Raw genomic sequence first — 21,510 nt, forward strand, 5'->3', positions numbered from 1 at the left:
TCCCCTCACTGTTACGCGCGCTATAAAACGCGCTGCCTGCGCCGCTCCGCTCCATCGTTCCAGCGCCGTTCCTCCGCTGTCCAACGCTGTAACGTGAACCTCCTATGCGTCGCATCTACACAGGGGTGACCGCGAGGGGAGGTGGTAGTTCTTTTGTTACTCTCGTCGATGGCCGTAAGTAGTTCTGTGGTTGTAAAGGGCTCGTCCAGCTCCGGATTTTCGGGTACCCCTTATTGAATCCTCCGGCAGTGGGAACCAGTCTTCGGCAGTAACTAGTTACTAGTAACGCGTTACCGGTAACTAGTTACTTTTTTCAGTAACTTGTAACTGTGACTCGTTACTTTTACATAAGAGGAACTTGTAACTGTAACACTGTTACTTTTTTGTGGAGTAACTGTAACGAGAAATATCGTTACAGTTACTTTATTTCTGTAAAAAAAGTTATCCAACAGCCACACTCATTAACGACCGATGTGCAGTTTGCGCGTTTCACTTTTTCGGCCTTTCTTCCGCAGCACCTTCGTCTACTTCATCTATGCCAGCTCACTCCCTTCGCATGGGTGAAAAACATCTGGACTAGAAATGTTTAGGCGTGCACGTGTGCGTGGTGTCTCACGCAGTCTACTAAGGGCTCGAAGTTTTTAAGTCTAAGCTGCCGTATTTTCCTCCGCAGCGTGATATCGCTCTCACCCAGGACATAAATAACGCTGCGACACGTGTCTGAGCGCACGTGAATGCATGTTGAAGCGCCAGAGCCTATAGGCCGACGCGCGGCTGCACCATTTTCGCCACATCTGAGGCGCAGTAAAAGTGTTTGACACAAAGGCGAACAGAAAAACAAACACCCACAAATGCCGCACAACGCACTGAAACCTGAACGCACTGAACGCACAACGCACTACAACCGTCACTTTCGCGGAAGCCTGGAAAACTCCGGTCAGAGCGTCGCTTTCTCATTAGCGACGTACAGCCCCGTTTCTGGGGTCATAAAACGCCGCGGGGAGTCTCTCGGCGGCCTCGCGCTCGCCCAGCCCTGTGCGCACTGTAGAGTGTTCGATTCACAAGTCGCCGTTGCTTGCGACCATCGTGCTCTTTAGAGACGCCTGGCCGTATTTGGGACCACGCGCTTGGGACCCCTCGTCTAGAGGCTTCATTGAGCTGTCAACAGTACTCGAGCGAGGTCAAGGAACTAATAAATTTCAAGCCCCTCCACACATACGACGGCCCCAACGATGGTGACCCCCGAGTGCCCTCACACCAGCCACCATCTTGGCCGGCAGACGTCTGACCACACTGCCACTGCATGAAGAAATGTTCTTGGAAAGCCTCACGACTTCGTTTCGAGGGCTGTGGCCGAAAGGAAAACAGTAGCTACATCTGATTCTGAATGTTGCGTGCAAGGAATACTTGGGCGAACTTCGTTCGGCCTACGCCTCAAAGCAAACGAAGGAAGGGGTTCCTGGGATCGGCGACGTGACTGCTGTGGAAGGCTGAGTGTTTCCCGGTCGAGACGGCGAAATCCGCCTTTGTGAGGACAGGGGGAAGTCGGGTGAGTGGGGAAATAGTAAAGCGTTCATTTCAGTTTCTATTCCCTTTGGAAATATCTTGTCTCATTCCGGGGATGTGGGTGGCCAGGGGATGGGGCGGGAGAACAACTCCGAGGGCCCACAGACAAACGTCGCTTCGGCAGTGGCTCAAATTGGCCTCCGTCTCCGACCACAAGCACGAAATAAAAAGTTAACGACGCGCATCTTTGAGTATCTTTCAACAATACTTCGACAACCGATGTACTCCCACGTCCGTTTCCCCATTCCTCCAAGGGCCTTCTGTCGATCCGCCACCTTAGCCCCCTTTTTCCCATACTCTCTCACTACGCGGGGCGGACAAGCGACGGCATTGTACGCGAAAATAAATTAAGTTGACATTGAAAGATTGTTTCGGCTGTGTTGTCATCCAGCTTGGTACAGTATAGGTTCGGCCTCTCTGATTCCAATTTTGAAAAACAGCTAATACTGTGCTTCAATAAATGTTTGCAAATACATTTCTTACAGCGAGAGTGCAGCAACAAAAAGATAAAGCTCCTTGTGATGGATAGCAAAACATCCGTAGTAAAAAAAATGCGGCGTACACAACGATTGTTTGTTTGGGCATGAGAGTGCATCATTTTAAGTACCGCTGTTGTAGGCTTTACTACGTGTAATTTTTACTACCTGCATGCTTCGTACGTTTCGATTGAATAAGCCAAATCTTTTCAGTAACGGAAAAGTAACAACGTTACTTTTTTGCAGTAACTGCAACTGTAACTGGTTACTTTTGGAAAATTCGTAACTGTAACTGTAGCAGAGTTACTTTTTTGGGTTAGGTAACTGTAACTGTAACACTGTTACTTTTTTTCGGTAACGTGCCCATGACTGGTGGGAACTGCCCGCGCGCCGTACTAAGATACTTCGCCTTCAGGTCTTCGATGAGCCTCTTGCCATCCCAGAGGGTTCTACCCCACACGGTGCCTGCGTGCACTAGCCAATACCTTATTGGGCTCAATAAAAGGTGATTCTTTCTCTTTCTCTCTCTCTCTCTAAGGAGAGACAGATCTTTTTTCTTGTAAAAATAGTAGATAATGCTATTACTGTACCAACCTTTTTATGGGAAAGGTACCTACGTCGTTTATTTACTGTTTGCTCATTTTTTCATCAAAATTGGCTAACCGAGCAGACCGCGTGCGCCGTGCTTTAGCCATCGAGGCTATCGTGCGGGTACTCTTTTTCTTCATTGTTTGATGATTCTCTATCGCGTTGTGTCAAATCAGGGATCAGTGACGTGCTTTGGGCTGGCCAGCGTACGTCAATGTTTCTGCATTGATCTTTCTGATTTTTCTATCAAGTTTTGCATACCGAGCAAACAGCGCCGTGCGCACGCAAACGTTTACATTGTCTTTTTTTCCAAATTTTACCCACGCAGAACACATGACAGATGTCTTAAAACTTCACTCAAGGCAACGAAAAGCGTGCAAATACAAAATTCGCGACCGCAATTCACAGAAAAGCACCAAGCCACACGGCATCATTTTACTGCGTGATCATTTCCAAACTGCACGCTTTTTTGCACACTGAACACCATAAACATAAAATAATTACAGATTATTTACATTTAATTAGTCACGTTCACGTTACAAACCATTGAAACAAAGAACCAAGATAATTTACATAAGTGTAGATCCTGCTAGGCTCCTTTTACAATTTCACAAACCAAGATCATGTGCGGGGGCTAGCTGGTTTCAATTTCCTATGAGGATCATGTGCAGCGACTCAACAGGGGGGAGGCAATGTCATTGTGGTATCTGTTTATTGTAGGTGTTCGCTTACCGAACTGTAAATATTACCAGTCTGACTGACTGACTGACTGATTGACTGACTGACTGACTGACTGACTGACTGACTGACTGACTGACCGAGCGACCGACCGACCGACCGACCGACCGACCAACTTAATGACTGACTGACTGACTGACTGACTGACTGACTGAGTGACTCACTGACTGACTCACTGACTGTACGGTTTCATATTCAAAATTTAACTGCGCGAAAGACGGATACAAGAAAGGACACGGACGAGCGCACATCCGTGTCCTTTCTTGTATCCGTCTTTCGCGCAGTTAAATTTTGAATATGAAATCCTTCTAACTCCCCAGCTGTCTCTCATTCTACTGTACGGTTTAACGCGCCGACGCAACGCAGGCGATGAGGCGCGCCGTAGTGGAGGGCTCCAGAATAATGTTGGCCACCTGGGGATCTTTAAAGTGCGCCGAAATCTTGTACACACGGGCGTTTTTGCTTTTCCCCTTCATCAGAAAAGCGGACGCCGCGGCCGCTGCACGTGCCAAACGTGCGGAGCGCTTAACTATAGACTATAGCCCCGGATACATGGACTCTACGAGAAAGGGTCGAGTCGACTGGCGGGTTCAGCTACCTTGACCCCTCCAGCGTTTATATGAACCCCGTTCAAACAATCTAGGTGAGGGAAGAGGAGGGGTCCCGGAAAAAGAGTTACCGTATTTTCACGATTCTAATGTGCAGCTTCTTTTGCTAAAAGGTAGCCTAAATATTTGTGTGCGTGTTTTAATTGTGCTCAAAACCAAAATACGCTTTAAAGTGGCCAGCAACATTGTCATGCGGCGGACTGAAAGTCGCCCCAAAATCAAACTCAATTTAATAAAAACAATACGTCAACACCACGTGAATGAATTTCACCGCACCAATTCCTCAATGGCATGCCGCGTACCTTGGTCAGCTGTTGCATGTTTTTTTTGGGCTTCTGAAATTAGCCCGTAACACCTAAAATTATGAAGATCAAAATACTTGAAATCTCAAACAGCTTAAATGCTCCCCGCTATAACTTTATTTCCAGCAGGGGCTCGATGAGCAACCTTATAACGCACAATCATTTTTGGCTTCCGCAGCTGCATACAATCTCCCTTTTCCAGGTGGTGTCACGTCATTTTTATCTGCGCAGTACCATCAGTGTCAAATTGTTTTTTTTTCGGATTTTCACTCGCGAACTCACCCGCGCGTTACAATAGGGGGCGCGTTCGAACCGCGCAAGTACGGTATTCTGCTCCCCGTTAATGTATTCATTGATTTGATTGTGGGGTTTCACCCACGACGCAACGCAGGCAATGAGGCGCGCCGTAGTGAAAGGCTCCGGAAAAATTCTGACCACTTGGGAACCTTTAACGTGCGCCGAAATCTCGTACACAGGGGAGTTTTTCCTTTTCACCTCCATCAGAAAAGCGGCCGCCTCCGCTGGGAATCGAATCGCGACCTCATGCTAAGAGGCGCAACTCCTTAGCCACTGAGCCACCGCGGCGGGTCGTCGGGTTAATGTCTTCGAGGCTTATAGGAACACGAAGGGGGAAGCAGAACCAAAACCACATGTGAGAGTCGAAATGCAAGTGTGAAAGAAAAGCTCGGCGCGCTTGTAGCAAAAACAGGTACGGAGAAAAAATATTTGGCCGCGTTTCGTTTCAAATGTCGCCAAAAGACGATAGTCTTTGTAGGCATTTGCCAAGCAAATGCTCCCCTTTCTTTTCCCCTTCCCCTCTCATGCTGTTCCTGTACCATTGCGCTCATCCCAAGGTAAACACACTCAAGGTTTGCGCAAGGTGATTTGAATTTACCGCGTTCCACTGCTACAGGCCGGGTTCCTCGATGCCAGCGCTGAAGTACGGCGGAGACGCACGTGAATGGAGACGGCCGACTACAAGGTTTATAGGACCACGTGGCCGTGATCCACGTGCGTTCCAAGCAACACGTGGAACCTAGCTAGTGGAACCTTCCCTTGGTGTTGCCGCGTGATTTTTCATATGCCGCCAGGAGGCGGTGGTTCTCTGCCGTAGATGTAGAATACCATTTGCTATTGAAAAACCTAACATGCATGAATTTTTTAATAAAGGAACACTGTAAATATCCCTTGTGTACTAATTTCTTGTCTTATATGTTCATACTTGTCAACAAAGTGGACAAGTATGAACATATAAACCGGACTTCGAAGTTTACATTTAGCTGTGAGTATAAAAGACTATTGCGCAATATCAATTTTGCTTTGGCCGAGTGGCTCAATCGAGTTACAGACAGACAGACAGACGGACGGACAGACAGACAGACAGACATACAGACAGACGAAAATGTCTGGCTTTAAGTAGCCCAAGAAAGACCATCGTCTTTATTGATCAGTACCACAAGAAAGCGTCCACTCGCCGGAGCACGCGAGCAACGCCGAACCGGTCCCGGTAATGAGCGCAAACGTTGCGCGTGGGAGAAAACACACAAGACACAGAAAACAACAGAGAACGAAAGCAAAAATAAAACGAAACCCGCAGAGTCCATTGTTCCCAACAGTTTCGAAAGGAGGACCTTTCTTCTTCGGGGGTTAGCTTAGAATAGACAGAAAAACGCTTATACACACTTTGCCTCCGAGGGCTTCCCTTTCTCCTCAGCCTCACCAATGAGAAGACTTGGGGACAGTAAAAGAGCGCGCGAGAGTAACAAAAACATGTCGTAACTATACAGAAGGTGGGGAAAAAGGAAGAAAAGAGAAAGAGAGAGAGGAAAGTTATAAATGAGAAGAAGGCAGAGTTGCATATATATATATATATATATATATATATATATATATATATATATATATATATATATATATATATATATATATATATATATATATATTGTAATGGAGATTGCTTGAAGTGCTCTCGCCGTCCAATCCCTCTTCACCCACCGGTCAATCCCCGAATGAGCATGTACCACGGATCAACGGCTGTCATCACCGGTGCCTGATCGCGCGGCTCGAGTCGAATCCTCTGGCTGGTTCACCTTGGACGGTTTTGCCTCTTGATCCCTGTCTAGCGGACTCTGTCTTCCTTCCAATAAACCCCTTTGCAATTGGTGGAGGAGCCGGGGTTTGAGGTAAACCGTCGTACAGCCTGGAACTCCGCAGCCGGAAGCTACCAATGCCCGTCACACCCATGGCCGCTGCCGACCAACCGCCTCCACAGCTGCCATCGGTCATCTGCGCTGGGGCGCTCCGTCAGCGCGACCCGCCGTTTTTCAGCGGTAAAGGTGACTATGACGTTGAAGATTGGTTGTCTTCTTACGAGCGAGTTAGCGCTTACAACAAATGGGACGACGCTACCAAGCTGCACAACGTCCCATTTTTCCTCGAAAAACCCGCGATCTTGTGGTATAACAACAACGCAGCGACCATGAAGACCTGGGCTGACTTCAAGAACAACTTAACTCGTGACTTTGATCGACCCGCCGTACGGAAACTGCACGCTGAACAACGCCTGCGTACACGGGCGCAACTACCGGGTGAGAACTTCACCAGTTACATTGAAGACGTTGTGGATCTTTGTCGGCGCGTCAACTCGTCCATGTCCGATGATGACAAAATCAAACACATCATGAAAGGAGTGGACGACGACACGTTCCACATGCTTGTGTCCAAGAACCCTCGATCCGTGACTGAAGTGATTGGCCTGTGCCAAAGTTTTGAGGAACTGCGCCGGCAAAGGGCCTTGGTTCGCCATTCATTGCCGACCACGGAATCTCTCTCGAGCCTCACGTTCTCTTCGAACCAATTGCAGCTCGAGGCGAAAATCAAAGAATTTGTCCGCGAGGAAGTAGCACGTCAGCTATCGCTGGTGCCGTTTACTGAGCAGGCTTCGTCCAGCCTGCCTTCTGCTCTGCAGGCAACCATTCGCGAACAAGTTGCCGAGGCACTCCCGCCTGCTAACGTCGCTACCGCAGCGGTCGCACCCCTGGCCGTTCCGCAGGTGGCAGCTACAGTCGCGGCGCCGCTCACAGCTACAGTCGCTGCAGCTCCAGCAGTCATGCCAATGACGTACGCCGACTGTCTCGCGCAGCCAGTGCACCCATCTTTCCGGTCGTTTCGGCCAGCGATACCAGCAGTGACACCTACCACTTTGCAGCCCGCTCCCCAGTTTCCACCGACCAGACCACCAGCTGTGCCGTACGGTAATCCCTGGCGCACTCCCGACAACCGTCCTATATGTTTTTCTTGCTGCTGCCCCGGTCACGTTGCCCGTTACTGCCACCGTGTCGCTTCATCTCCTCGTGTGCCCCAGACGTCCGCCTACGCCGCACGACCACCACATCATAACGTGTCCTCAGGACCACCTCCAACCTCGTTTTCCGCCGACCGTCAGATCTTCGAAGGCCGCCGATCGCCGTCACCCCGTCGCCGCTCCCTATCCCCCATGCGCCGTCACTCCGCCCCCACTCCAGAGGGAAACTGATTCGCGCAGTTCCTGAGGCACGAACTGCGTACCCGTCGAAATACCGAAGCCCTCACCTACCTCCGCAAAATGTAATTGACGTGTTAATAGATGGAGTACCTGCGCTGGCGCTTGTTGATACCGGAGCAGCCGTGTCGGTCATAAGTGCTAAACTGTGTCGGTCGCTGAAGAAAGTTACGACGCCACTTCTGGGACTTTCTCTCCAAACTGCAAGCTCAGAACATGTTGCACCTTTGGCTGCGTGTACTGCTCGGGTCGCCATTCAAAATAATCTCTACACCATTGAGTTCGCCGTCTTGCCCATGTGTTCACACGACGTTATTCTTGGGTGGGACTTTTTGTCGAACCAGAACGCCGTAATTGACTGCGCCCGCGCCGAAGTGGAATTCTGTTCGCAAAATGACGCTCCGACCCCGAACGATTCCTCTACTAACGGAGAAAAGCTGGCCGTAGACGAAGACGTGGATATCCCGCCGCAAAGCTCAGTTCTCGTCGCCCTTTCCGGCAGTACTCTGGCGGATGGACCTGTTTTATTTACGCCATCAAACGTTTTCGTTGCTCGCAAGGGTTTGCCGCTTCCGTTTGCTGTGCTGACACTCCTATCTGGCCGCACAGCGATGTTTGTTTGCAACCAGACGACAAGCCCTTTCAGCTTGCTTCGTGGGGAATCTGTCGGCAATATTGAACCTGTCGAATCCGTCTTCAGCCTCGACGTTTCCGACAACGCACCTTCACAGCAGCTACATTCGCTGAACGCGATTGGTCCCACCGATACGCCCACCTCTGACGACATCTTCCAGAAGTCCATCGCTTCCGATTTAGACCCCCCGCAACGCAAAGACCTTCTGGCTCTTCTTAGGAAGTTTCAGTCTTCCTTTGACTGCAAGCAAGCTCCTTTGGGCAGAACATCCACGGTCGCCCATCACATTGACACAGGTACCCACATGCCGTTGCGACAGCGACCATATAGGGTGTCGGCATCGGAACGTGGCGTGATTAGTGAGCATGTTTATGAAATGCTCCGACGTGGCGTCATCCGACCTTCTCAAAGCCCCTGGTCGTCGCCTGTGGTCCTAGTAATGAAAAAAGATGGGTCCCTCCGATTCTGTGTTGACTATCGCCGCCTTAACAAGATCACCCGGAAAGATGTTTATCCCCTGCCTCGAATAGATGATGCCCTTGATTGTTTGCACGGTGCTGAATACTTCTCCAGCCTTGATTTGCGCTCCGGTTATTGGCAGGTCCCGGTTGCTAAGTCTGATCGACCAAAAACAGCTTTTGTCACGCCAGACGGCCTATATGAGTTTAATGTAATGCCGTTTGGCCTGTGCAACGCGCCCGCCACGTTCGAAAGAATGATGGATAACATCTTGCGTGGTCTCAAATGGCGGACATGTCTCTGTTACCTAGACGATGTCGTCGTGTTTTCTTCGGATTTCCAGACTCACCTGACCCGTCTGCACCAAATATTGACATGCCTAACTGCTGCAGGGCTCCAACTGAACCTTAAAAAGTGTCGCTTTGGTGCTCGCACATTGACTATTCTCGGCCATGTCGTGTCAAAGGATGGCATCCTACCAGATCCCGAAAAGCTCCGTGCTGTCGCCGACTTTCCCAAACCGACGTCAATGAAAGCCCTCCGCAGCTTCATTGGGCTGTGCTCGTACTTTCGGCGCTTTGTACGAAATTTTGCGTCTATCATTGCGCCACTGACCAAGCTCCTTGGTGGTGACAATGGCCTGTCCTCGTGGTCCAAGGAGTGCGATCAAGCGTTTACAACCTTGCGGCGTCTGTTGATTTCGCCACCCATACTGCGGCACTACGATCCGAACGCCCCTACTGAAGTCCATACTGATGCCAGCGGCGCAGGACTCGGTGCGGTGCTCGCTCAACGCAAGCCTAACTACGAAGAGTACGTCGTCGCGTACGCTAGCCGGACTCTTACAAAAGCTGAACAAAACTATTCGGTTACCGAGAAAGAATGCCTTGCCATCGTCTGGGCTCTTTCCAAATTTCGACCCTATCTCTACGGCCACCCTTTTGACGTGGTAACCGACCATCACTCGCTGTGCTGGCTGTCGTCCCTCAAAGACCCTATGGGACGTCTTGCTCGTTGGGCGCTCCGCCTGCAGGAGTATGATATTCGAGTTGTTTATAGATCCGGCCGCAAGCACTCTGATGCGGATGCACTGTCTCGCTCTCCGCTGCCTGGTAACCCGGAACGTCTTGCGGGAACCGATACGCTCGTAGCGTCATTGACCTTCACCGACATAGCTTCCCGGCAGCGCAGTGATCCATGGATTGCGAAGATCATCGAGTTTCTCTCCACTACACCGACTCCTACGCGGCCCAGGGCTCTTCGACGCCAAGCCGCCCACTTCGCCATACGGGATGACCACCTTCTCTATCGCCGCAATTATATGCCCGATGGTCGGAAGTGGCTTCTTGTGATTCCGCGCAGTTTACGTGCGGATGTATGCGCTGCTTACCATGCTGATCCCCAAACCGCTCACGCTGGCCTTCTTAAAACGTACACCCGCCTCCGCCAACGATACTATTGGCGTGGAATGTACAGCTTCGTGCGCAAATACATTCGTGCTTGCACTGACTGTCAGCGCCGCAAGACGCCTGCACCGCAACCAGCCGGCCCTCTGCAGCCTTTGTCATGTCCCCATCGTCCTTACGATCGTGTCGGCATCGACCTGTACGGCCCCTTGCCATGCACTCCTTCCGGCAACCGATGGATTATTGTTGCGGTCGACTACCTAACCCGCTACGCCGAAACCGCAGCGCTGCCAGCCGCTACGGCGCGTGATGTTGCTGGGTTCGTCTTGCGCTCCCTTGTCTTGCGGCATGGTGCACCCCGCGAATTACTCAGCGACAGAGGGCGCGTATTCCTCTCTGAGGTTGTTGAATCCCTACTCGCTCAGTGCAGAATTGTTCACCGCACTACGTCCGCATACCACCCACAGACGAACGGCCTGACCGAGAGATTCAACCGCACACTCGGAGACATGCTCACCATGTACGCCGCTCGTGATCATTCAAATTGGGATGTGGTGCTACCTTTTGTAACGTTTGCTTACAACACCGCCGCACAGACCACTACTAGCTTTTCCCCATTTTTTCTCCTCTATGGGCGCGAGCCGTCTTGCACAATGGATACAATACTACCGTACAGCCCCGATTCGTCTGAGTGCCACCCTATTTCGGACTTAACTCGGCAAGCCGAAGAGTGCCGCCAGCTCGCCCGCTCACTGACAACAAATGACCAGGGTCGCCAGAAGCATCTTCACGACAACGACCACGCCTCATATTCCTTTCGTGCTGGCGACCCTGTGTGGCTGTGGGTCCCCGCTACAACACCGGGTCTATCCTCCAAACTGCTTTCGAAATATCACGGCCCCTACCGTGTCCTCAAGTGTACTTCTCCCGTGAACTACACAGTAGAACCACTGACGCCCTCTACAGACCTTCGCTGTCGTGGCAGCGAAACCGTCCACGTCAGTCGCTTGAAGCCCTACTACGACCCCGCAGTCGTTTCATCGCCGTAAGTCGCCAGGATGGCTCCTGCTTCACCGGGGGCAATTGTAATGGAGATTGCTTGAAGTGTTCTCGCCGTCCAATCCCTCTTCACCCACCGGTCAATCCCCGAATGAGCATGTACCACGGATCAACGGCTGTCATCACCGGTGCCTGATCGCGCGGCTCGAGTCGAATCCTCTGGCTGGTTCACCTTGGACGGTTTTGCCTCTTGATCCCTGTCTAGCGGACTCTGTCTTCCTTCCAATAAACCCCTTTGCAATATATATATATATATATATATATATAGATAGGGTTTGGAAATGAGGGGCTCGTTAGGAAATACAGAAAGAAATGCCGGCAGTCTACAACGCCAAAAAAGGCATAGGGGAATGGTTAGACTATTTTTTACCGTTAGTGACGTTACATTATTTTTTATTAATGTCGTGAGAAAGAAAGAAAGAAAAACACGCGCCCAGAGCGGGGACCGAACCCACGCCTTTCGATTAGATCTCGAATGCCTTAACAATTCGGCTATCTGGGCGACTGTGTTCTCCTTCACTTTCTGGGGTATTTATATTAACTACAACTGTATCTGACGCCTGAGGGTGGTAGCCAGCGCCACTCAGACTACACGGGGAGAAGGGGCCCTTCTTTTCCACCCCCGGGGCGTGACGCGAACGTCTACAGCCTGTCATAAGCGGGTAACTGGCGGGAAACCCTTTAATGCTACCTTGGCATCAAGGCTGCCAGAACCGAGGCCCTCGCTAAGCTTTCGTGGGTTCGCTAGGCGTGGGTTTGGTCCCCACTCTGGGCGCGTGTTTTTCTTTCTTTCTTTCTCACGTAATTAATAAAAAATATAATGTAACATCACTAACGGTAAAAAATAGTCTAACCATTCCCCTATGCCTTCTCTAGCGTTGTAGACTGCCGGCATTTCTTTCTGTATTTCTTAACGAGCCCCTTATTTCCAAACCCTATTATCCTGCGAAAGCTTAGCGAGGGCCTCGGTTCTGGCAGCCTTGATGCCAAGGTAGCATAAGCGGGTTTCCCGCCAGTTACCCGCTTATGACAAGCTGTAGGCGTTCGCGTCACGCTCCGGGGGTTGAAAAGAAGGTCCCCTTTTCGCCGTGTAGTCTGAGTGGGGCTGGCTACCACCCTCAAGCGTCAGATACAGTTCTAGTAAATATAAATACCCCAGAAAGTGAAGGAGAACACAGTCGCCAAGATAGCCGAATTGGTTAGGCATTCGAGATCTAATCGAAAGGCGTGGGTTCGGTCCCCATTCTGGACGCGTGTTTTTATGCAGAAATGCATTAGAGCCGGGGGTTGTCTTGCGTACGTTGGCCGGCGTCCGCGCAGGTGTTATCTCTCCGCTCCCGCGCGCGCCCTAGCAACGGATGTGGCGCGCCTAGCAACCGGAGCATGTGGTGAGCGGCGGAGGGTAAGGGAGAGGAGGAGCGCGCGCGGGCGTGTGAGGGCGCTCGCATCGCGGAGCAGCTGAGGGTAAGGGAAAGGAGGAGTGTGCGCGGTCGGGTGAGGGCGCTCGCATAGCGGAGCTCGCTCGGGCGGAGAGAGAGCTCGGGCGCTCCTCCTCTCCGCGCTCGCACTATATATAAACGCAGGGAGCGCACGCTTGGTGCGTTGATAGCGATGGAAGTCGGTGAAGTCGAATCCCTCGCCGCAACGGTACCGGCAGAAAGAAGCGTAACACAATGCAACTCGAGCCTTACGCCTCTCCCTGGCGGTGACGTCACTGCAGGTGCTTCAACGTCATCATCGGTTGGAGAAGAAGACAAGGCTGCGAAGCGACGAGCGCGTGATGCCGAACGCAAGCGCCTGAAGCGCGCTGCCGATGCGCAACTCCGTGCTCGGGAGGCCGCTGCGAAACGCCAACGCCGAGCCGAGCCATCAAATATAACGATAACACAAACAGGTGCTGATCCATCAACAATAAATAAATGATTACGCTCACACTCTCGCCTCTCTCTTCGCCATTAATCGCATCACACTCATCGGTGCACCCAATGCATTTCTGCATCCTCACAATCCTCCTCGGAGAGGTGCGGGGGAATTTTTTCTTTCTTTCTTTTTCACGTAATTATTCAAAAAAATAATGTAACGTCACTAACGATAAAAAATAGTCTAACCATTCCCCTATGCCTTCTTTGGCGTTGTAGACGGCCGGCATTTCTTTCTGTACAGACCCGCCGCGGTGGCTCAGCGGCTAAGGCCTTGCGCTGCTGAGCACGAGTTCGCGGGTTCGATTCCCGGCCGCGGCGGCTGCTTTTCTGGTGGAGGCGAAAAGCAAAAACGCCCGTGTGTATGAGATTTCCGCGCACGTTAAAGATCCCTAGGTGGTCAAAATTAATCCGGAGCCCTGCACAACGGCGCGCCTCATCACCTGCGTTGCGTCGTCGCGTTAAACCCCACAAAAATCAATTCTTTCTGTACACAGACACACACACCCAAACACACATATATATATATATATATATATATATATATATATATATATACAGGGTGTCCCAGCTATCATGCACCAATATTTAAAAAAAGAGAAATTGCGTAACTCGAAGAAAACCTAGTGCATAATGTTTGTAGTACTGTGAAGAATCGGAGAGTAATTTTTTCGTTAATGATACTTAATTAATTAATTGTAATTAATTATTTAACTCGAGAAATACTGTCCCAATCACTAAAGTGTCAATGAGGCACTTCAGGTAACCACGAGGGGCATCTAACTGCGTTATTTTCAGCGACGAACTAATTGCGTACTCATTTATTCTGACTGATAAAGAAAACCCGCGAAATATGAAAAATACCACGTGATGACACGCACCCATTGTAAGGCAGCGTCCCCAAACAAAGCGCATTGAAAGCAACTGCTTCGTCTGTCACCCGCCCGAAGAGAAAGCGCATCACCTTGATAATAGCATGCATGGAAGGAGCAGTAGCAGCAAGATTCGTGGGACGCGTGTGCAGATAAGGAACAAACTCGGTCACGATTTCTTCTTTCTTTTTTTTGTCTATTTCATTCTGGCTAACTCAGAGGCAGCCTGTTTGAGGGCGTTGCTTTACTGTGCGCGCGGAGGCGCCGTCATGTGGTATTTTTCATATTTCGCGGGTTTCCTTTATCAGTCAGAATAAATGTGTGCGCAATTCATCGCTGAAAATACCGCAGTTAGATGCCCCTCGTGGTTACCTACAAGTGCCTCATTGACACTTTAGTGATTGGGACAGTATTTTTCGAGTTAGATAATTAATTACAATTAGTTAATTAAGTCTCATTAAAGAAAAAAATACTCTGCGCTTCTTCACAGTAGTGCAAACATTATGCACCTGGTTTCTTTCGAGTTACGCCTTTACTCTTTTTAAGTCTTGGTGCATGATAGCTGGGACACCCTGTATATATATATATATATATATATATATATATATATATATATATATATATATATATATATATATATATATTATATATATATATATATATATATACGCCGGAAAAACGGCGGATTTTTTCTCGACTTATATTTTCGCTTATTTATTAACGAATCAAAGAAACGTGACAAGCACACGTCATTCGGCCCTATTAAATATATTTCGGAAAAAGCCTAATAGCACTGGCAATGACGACTGCAACCTTGATATGTATCTTTACCGAGTCCCTCGTCCCGTATATCTCTGTTCTGCTGTATATATATATATATATATATATATATATATATATATATATATATATATATATATATATATATATATATATACGGCCAATCTTGGCCAACCTACCTAAGCGGATATCCTTGGCTAGACAGACGTGCTCCGGATATGATGCGCGGTCGCCGCGAGGCACGCACACAAGCGCGCTAGGCATTTTCGTGGCTTTGTTAACTGCTGGGCGGTCGCCGCGAGGCCTGCGCTGATGTGCACGCGCTCGGCAACTTTTGGTATGTTTAACTACGGAAACGAAAAATTACGGTTTTCTAAACAGATTCGCTGTTAAAAAAAATCTCACACTGGCTTGGAGAGAGAGAGAGATAATATTTTATTCACAGGTAGAAAGTGAGGAGGAGTTGTAGGGAGCGCTGCGAGATTCAGGGGCCTCGGTCCAGGCTTCTGCTGACGGCTTCTTGAATGAAGTCAATCAGGCCGCGTTGCTCCTCTTCTCGTCTAGGTGAGGTCAGCCACTCTCTAGTGTATTGTTTTCTAATTTGGATGTATTGGGGGCACTGCCAAAGAATGTGGTCTTGGTTATTTGTAATTTTGCACTGTGAACATGATGGTAAGGGTGTTGTTTTGCCACATCTGATGAGATGTAGCCTCGCAGGTGTTTCGAGTGTTCCGGCTTGTGCTTGTCGGAATAGGGTTTGCTGCTGTCTTGTTAGGTTAGGGTGGGGAGCTGGGAGTAGTCGTTTCGCTGTTTTGTATTCTTTAAGGTGAAGTTGCGGGTGAGTTGCCTCCTGAGAGGTCGGACCTTGGCAGCCGTTGCTGGGAGCCCGGATGTATGCGTCTCGGGCAAGCTGATCAGCCTTTTCGTTTCCCAGTACCCCGGCGGTGCCAGGAATCCAGTACAGCTTCACAGTTCCTTGAATATGCTTGAACAGGTGTGCCGCCGAGCGGGATATATGGCCGGAGTCTAAGAGTCGACATGCCCTCTTGTTGTCGGTATAGATATTTAGGGGACGGGCTGGTTGGGAGAAGTGGATAACAGCTTTACCAATGGCGTATAGTTCCGCTTCTTCTTCTGAGTTGAACTGTTTGTTCCCTTCTGTATAGGATCTGTTGAGCACCGTCCAGTATGCGAATTCGTTGTGAATGGAGATAATTATCGCGTCCCCGTGTGCAGACACCTCGGCAACAGCAGGCAAGATCCTCTTTTTTGAAGTGCCTTATGCATTTTTTTGCTCACAAAAACAATAAGGCTTAGAGGACAGCGGTTCGCTCATAAATCACAGCGAGTGAAGATGAAGTCGAGCCAGTGAGAGCGGCTGTGGAAATTTTTCTTTGTAGCGGAAGCTACACTTGCCGAGGTTGAGCAGTTTCGCGTGTGCCGTGAAGGGCCGTTCTGCGCAAGTGCGAGCGGCATTGGAATGGTTTGAATTAGATTTGCTTCGCTTCGATTGGATTGAATTGGCTTGGCTTGTACTGAATTAGATTTGGATTGAATTGGATTAAAGTGGATTGTGTTACGTCATAGCCGCGGCAGGCGCACTGGAGCCGGCGGGTGCCCAGCTGTGCTCCTTAATTGCGCAGTAGCCAAGTCTGACGCTGAACCGGAGCCGCTTGATAGCCGTTTCGCGCGGCTCGCGAAGAGCCGTGCTTAGAATGCGCGAGGAACAGTGACTGGACATGACTGGATTGAACTGGACTGGATAAGAATTAACTGGACTGGGCTAGACTGGACTTGATTGACTGGATTGATTAACCTTAACTCACGCTACGTATATCCTGGCATAGCATAGCTAAGCCACTACTAATTTTTTGTCGTCAATTCGGCATTTTGTTTCCCTTTCCTTGGGGGGGGAGGTGTTGGTAGCTTTGTAATCAAGCACATTGCCTGGCTGTAAAAGAAGCTCGTAAAAGCACGGCCCTTTTGTTTTGCGGATATTTTTTCTTTCACCTTTGTTTTCGGGCGCCAAAGTAGCAGAAGCATCCTTGCTATATAAAATGCCTTGTCGCCATATGCCTGTACAATGCCAACTATGGTAATATCACATGTAAAATAGATGTCAAAATGTGAACAAAGAAATACTCGCTGGGAAAGCGCTTCTGTGAGCGCACGCGGAACCTGCAATGTAGAAAGCCTTGAATTACTTAAAAATCCTCCAAAAGATGTTCCCATTATAAAGTTTAACTCTAAAACAACTTGTTTCCTTCACAAACCACAGGCACTCGCGAGCGTAGTCTTTGTTTTGTAGTGCTCAATAATGCCAAGCCAGCTTTCAGCGTTTTAAAAAATCACACTATGACACCGCATTGCACCCGAATTAACCGTAAAATAAAGGCATTAGAGAACCTGATTTCGAACAGAGTTGGAAAGAAATTACCCACCTGTGCAAACTGGTTCTTTCGTACCGCGTCTATATGCCTCCCCCGTTTTTTGCACCGGGTTCATTTCTAGCAAGTAGCAGAAATTAGTTTCGCATGTCCCTCACTATATCCCCCTCATTGCATGTAAAAGATGTCTGGAGCATTGGCGCCTGCGGCATGCAAGCACGGAGCACCACGGCCAAGCTATTTAGGACATCGACGCGCGTTAATTTTCCCTAAAAGCGAGTCGCGCCGTTTCTGCAGATTCGATGGCCATTCTGTGAAATCGATTTTTAAAGTTGACAGCTGCAGCAGGGAGGGTCTCCGAGGAGCGCTCTCAAAGGTCGGGATAGAATTTAGACCATCTCAGAACCCAACTCCCCCTAAAGTCTGCCACCCTTGAGACATAAATATTTCGCAGAATCAAACCCAGTCGACAGTTTTGAGCGAGCGTTCTTTCGGATACGGATTCCCCCTAAGGACTGCAAATTATGAATTTCCTACCGGCTTCGTTTTGTAGCAACAATGCCGAGTATAATTGCCAACAACGCGTTTCTATCGAGAAAGTGCCGCCGAACGCGGAAGCAGGTTCTGCCGCGCGGCTACACGCACGGAGCAGCGGCGGCCGCATGAAGCCCTCCGATCTGTGGTGGCACCCCTCACGGTAGGTTTTGCCCCCATACGAAACTTCGCCGGGAGTTTGCTTTGCTCACACTTTGAATACCCATGAAGCTGCAGTCGATACATAACATCAAGATTAAATCAAGCAGCAGGTAAAGTTGTGTTAAGTGCTTCTTCGTTCATCATCCAATCTTACTTTGTTCAGATTTGACGGTAATGACACAATTATAAATACGGATCAACACGCTCGCTGATGTTAACAGCAGATGAGCGACCGACGTACGCGTGTGTTTTCGCCCGATTGGGAGCAAACGTTCTGCGCTTCGGTACGGAATCGAAAAGACCTCCCAATATCAAAAAAAACATCTTTTTCTTCCCTGTAATTATCCAGAGTGTTCGCTTTCAGGAACGGAAACAATGACCAAATATACGTAAATAAGCTTCCGCCTGCGCGCGCACTTAGAGCAACGCGCCCAACGCTAGCTTAACTAGGAACAGGATGGAAGACGAGCGTCTGCAGGCTCGCAAGAGAGTGCGGAGAGTGAGAAGTGAGAACACGTATGCAAAGGTATACTTCGTGCTTGAAGCTTCCCAGCGCGTACGAAATGCTCGCGCACGGAGCGAAACCATCGACCGCCGCGAAGCAGCGCGACCACAAAAGACCAAAACAAATTTTTGTATTTACTTTAATGAGGGTGCTTTCCGGAGCGTATAGGTACCAAAAGGCTCAAGTTCTAACCACATGAACGCGAAATCACGCGTCGCGCGAGTGTCGTTCGGCGGCAACGCTCAGACACGGGCCCTTTCAATCGCGATTGAAGTGAATCGCGATCGAGTTTTCGAACGCGCTGGACGCGCTCCCCCTGCTGCACGGCACGTTTCAATCGCGATTGAAAAGTTGCACCGGTTGTATTTGTGTACGCCAGATGGCGAAAGATGGCCCGCTTTCCGCTGCTTTCTCGCGCTGCGTCGACGCCGATATCTGGCGAGCGTAGACATTCGGCGTTGGTCGCACGTCAGCTCGCGTTGCCACGCGAGAAAACGCCGAAAGTACGCTGCATGTGGTTGGGCCTTTAACTTCTACTAAATGTGAGTCAGCTCCCCAGCGCCGCAGCCCCAGCTTCGCGCACGGAGCGAAGCCATTCGCCACCGCCCAAAACGAGAAAAAAAATCCCCGTCGCATGAAGTCGCGTTCGAAGAGAAAGTGACGTCACGCTGTGACGTCGCTGTTTGAAGGGGGGCGTAGTCGGCCTGGGCCCCTATGGGATATGGTTTGGGAATACGTCCCCCGACCAGCGTCTTGTACAACCGCGAGTACCGGGTCAGCCCGAGACACCCTTTTAGTGGCCACCCTCCAGCTGACCCGCAATTTCACTCAGCTCGGTCTGTGCTCATTAAAACCAAAAGTACAATATATACACGCATGCAAGCATTTCAAATGAACTCCTGCAAGAGAAACAATGCACGCTCTCGCAACAGCAAGCCTTTTACAGCTAGCACCACAAAAAGCAATGGCTATCCCAAGTGTTCCTCCTCAGTCGAGGTTAATTAGAAAAACCTCTATACTTAATCTTAGCAAAGGACACAAGTTATATTTAGGTGGAGATAATCAATTCTTGCTGTTTGGCGTTCTATGAGATTTCAAATGGAATGCACAACAACAGTTTCTCTGTTATTATTTAAACCGTGTTTCTAAAATTACAAGGATTCCAGTCTGAATAATTTCCCATGTCAAATCAGGAACACAGTCAATCTTTTCAGCCCATAACTAATAGAAAAAGCTTTCGATAAAGCCCTACCTTCATTTCTGCCAAACAGAGATAACCATTCTAAGAGTTGGCTCTACCACCCAACTTGCAGATTCTTTTTATGTCTCTACATAACTCGTGGTATTCGTCGTTTTTTTTAATGCTGATCTTTCCGCCTCTCACGATTATGTCCGTACACGACAACACAACGCAGGAAAGCCAACCATCCCTCACAGTAGAGAGTTTTAGCTGACCGTCTTCAACGGCCCATTCCGGTACCGGCTGCTCGTTCAGCGCAACCACAGCCAATCCGGTTCGCCGCCAAGCGCGCAACGTATGCGCAATTGCGCTCCCGCTCGCTACACGAGCGGAGCGGACCGTAAAAGCGTAAGCTCAGACTCACTAATTTCGATGATGGTTGTACAATTGCATAAAAATTAAAATGCTTCCCTTCCAAGCTTATTAAGGCAGCTTGATTAGCCCCCTCCGCTATTAAGGTGATGTACAGAAAAGGAACAACGTTACGCAGGCGTCTGGTGACCCGACGTATATAAAACTAGCGTCATGTTTTGCGGGGAATGCCGACCGCTGTTTCCCGACCTACGATGAATGACGTTGCTCTACATGCCGTAAGCTTGTTAACCACAGGACGTTAGGCGCAACGTAACGTTTTGAGGTATAACTGTTTGAACAGGCACCCATTCGAAAGAGTACTCACTGTACCCCAGGCATCAATTGCCGATTCAAGCCTCCGACCCCAAGCCAAAACGATAGGCCCATGAAGCACATACCTGAGAATTTCTGCGGTTATTCTAGAAAAGTGTGCGTACTTCAAGAGTACAGGATACTCACAGTGTGGAATTGGCAAACCACAGAACCCATTTGAGATAAACCTTCGCGTTTAACCATCACCATCGCTAAGCGTAGGAATGCATGATTTTTGGCACTGTCCAAGAGCTCGAGCACACATTTACAGTAGGCAGAAAAGAAAGGTGCAAAGACTATAAGCACTAAACGAACAGTGTTGTGTACACCGCTGCTTCGACGCGCCCGTCTAAAAGCGCAAACTCCAGCTGGGTATCTTAGCCGCCTACAACCTCTTTCTCGCACAGGCGAAATCTATATTAACAAATATATTGCAAATTCATCCTACACACCCGAAACACCTCGCGAGGTGTATTCCACTCACCTACCCCCCCCCCCCCCGATGTTTTTACTCCCATACCACCGCTCCATCAGATCGATCACAGAACCACTTTGGTGGTGCTCAGCCTGCGCTAGCCACCGTACATTCAAACCACCCCGACCACATCTGGATCCACAGCAAACTAATTCAGAACAATGAGCTGAAATCGCTGTTTATTTTATTAAAAGCCGTCTCCCACGGGTTTTATGAGCGGGTCCTATTTCCGAATGAACAGGCAAACCTGTGCGAATTCCTAACTGATTTGCGATCATTAAGAACTATCCCATCTACTGCAGATTTCAAGAACTGGCCCAGTTATTACCTCTACTGAGAAATACCAGCATTTGTTTATTTTCTTTTACCCTACCTCCGCATTTCTTTCGTCCATCATGACTAGTGGTCATCTTTTTCTAATAAAGGCTCTTTCCCTCTCATTCAGCACGGCTGGTAGGCACTTTACCTGTTATTCTCATCTCCCATCGTTTCAAACTGCATCCAACACGTACTATTTCTCCCTTTTTACATTTACGCTAAATAGCTTTCTAAATTTGGTGAAGCGGGACCATTAGACTCAAAATGCCCTGAAT

At 49.3% G+C, this 21,510-nt stretch overlaps 1 protein-coding gene across 1 annotated transcript; it reads left to right on the top strand.

The window, feature by feature from the left end:
* The first annotated feature begins 6,505 nt into the window (after positions 1-6,505).
* LOC144159908 (uncharacterized) lies at positions 6,506-7,397 on the top strand. The gene is made up of 2 exons (XM_077691563.1): positions 6,506-7,246; positions 7,305-7,397. The coding sequence occupies exons 1-2, from the start codon at positions 6,506-6,508 to the stop codon at positions 7,395-7,397; spliced, it is 834 nt and encodes a 277-aa protein (XP_077547689.1).
* The last annotated feature ends 14,113 nt before the right edge of the window (positions 7,398-21,510 follow it).

Source organism: Haemaphysalis longicornis, unplaced genomic scaffold (genome assembly GCF_048455015.1).
Source record: "Haemaphysalis longicornis isolate Haplotype H1 unplaced genomic scaffold, Haemaphysalis longicornis Haplotype H1 scaffold_10, whole genome shotgun sequence".
NCBI lineage: Eukaryota > Metazoa > Arthropoda > Arachnida > Ixodida > Ixodidae > Haemaphysalis > Haemaphysalis longicornis.

Coding starts and splice junctions, on each gene's coding strand:
- LOC144159908 (XM_077691563.1), top strand. CDS start 6,506: ATGCCCGTCACACCCATGGCCGCTGCCGACCAACCGCCTCCACAGCTG. Junction 7,247..7,304: donor GCCTGCCTTCTGCTCTGCAG/GCAACCATTCGC, acceptor TCGCTACCGCAG/CGGTCGCACCCCTGGCCGTT.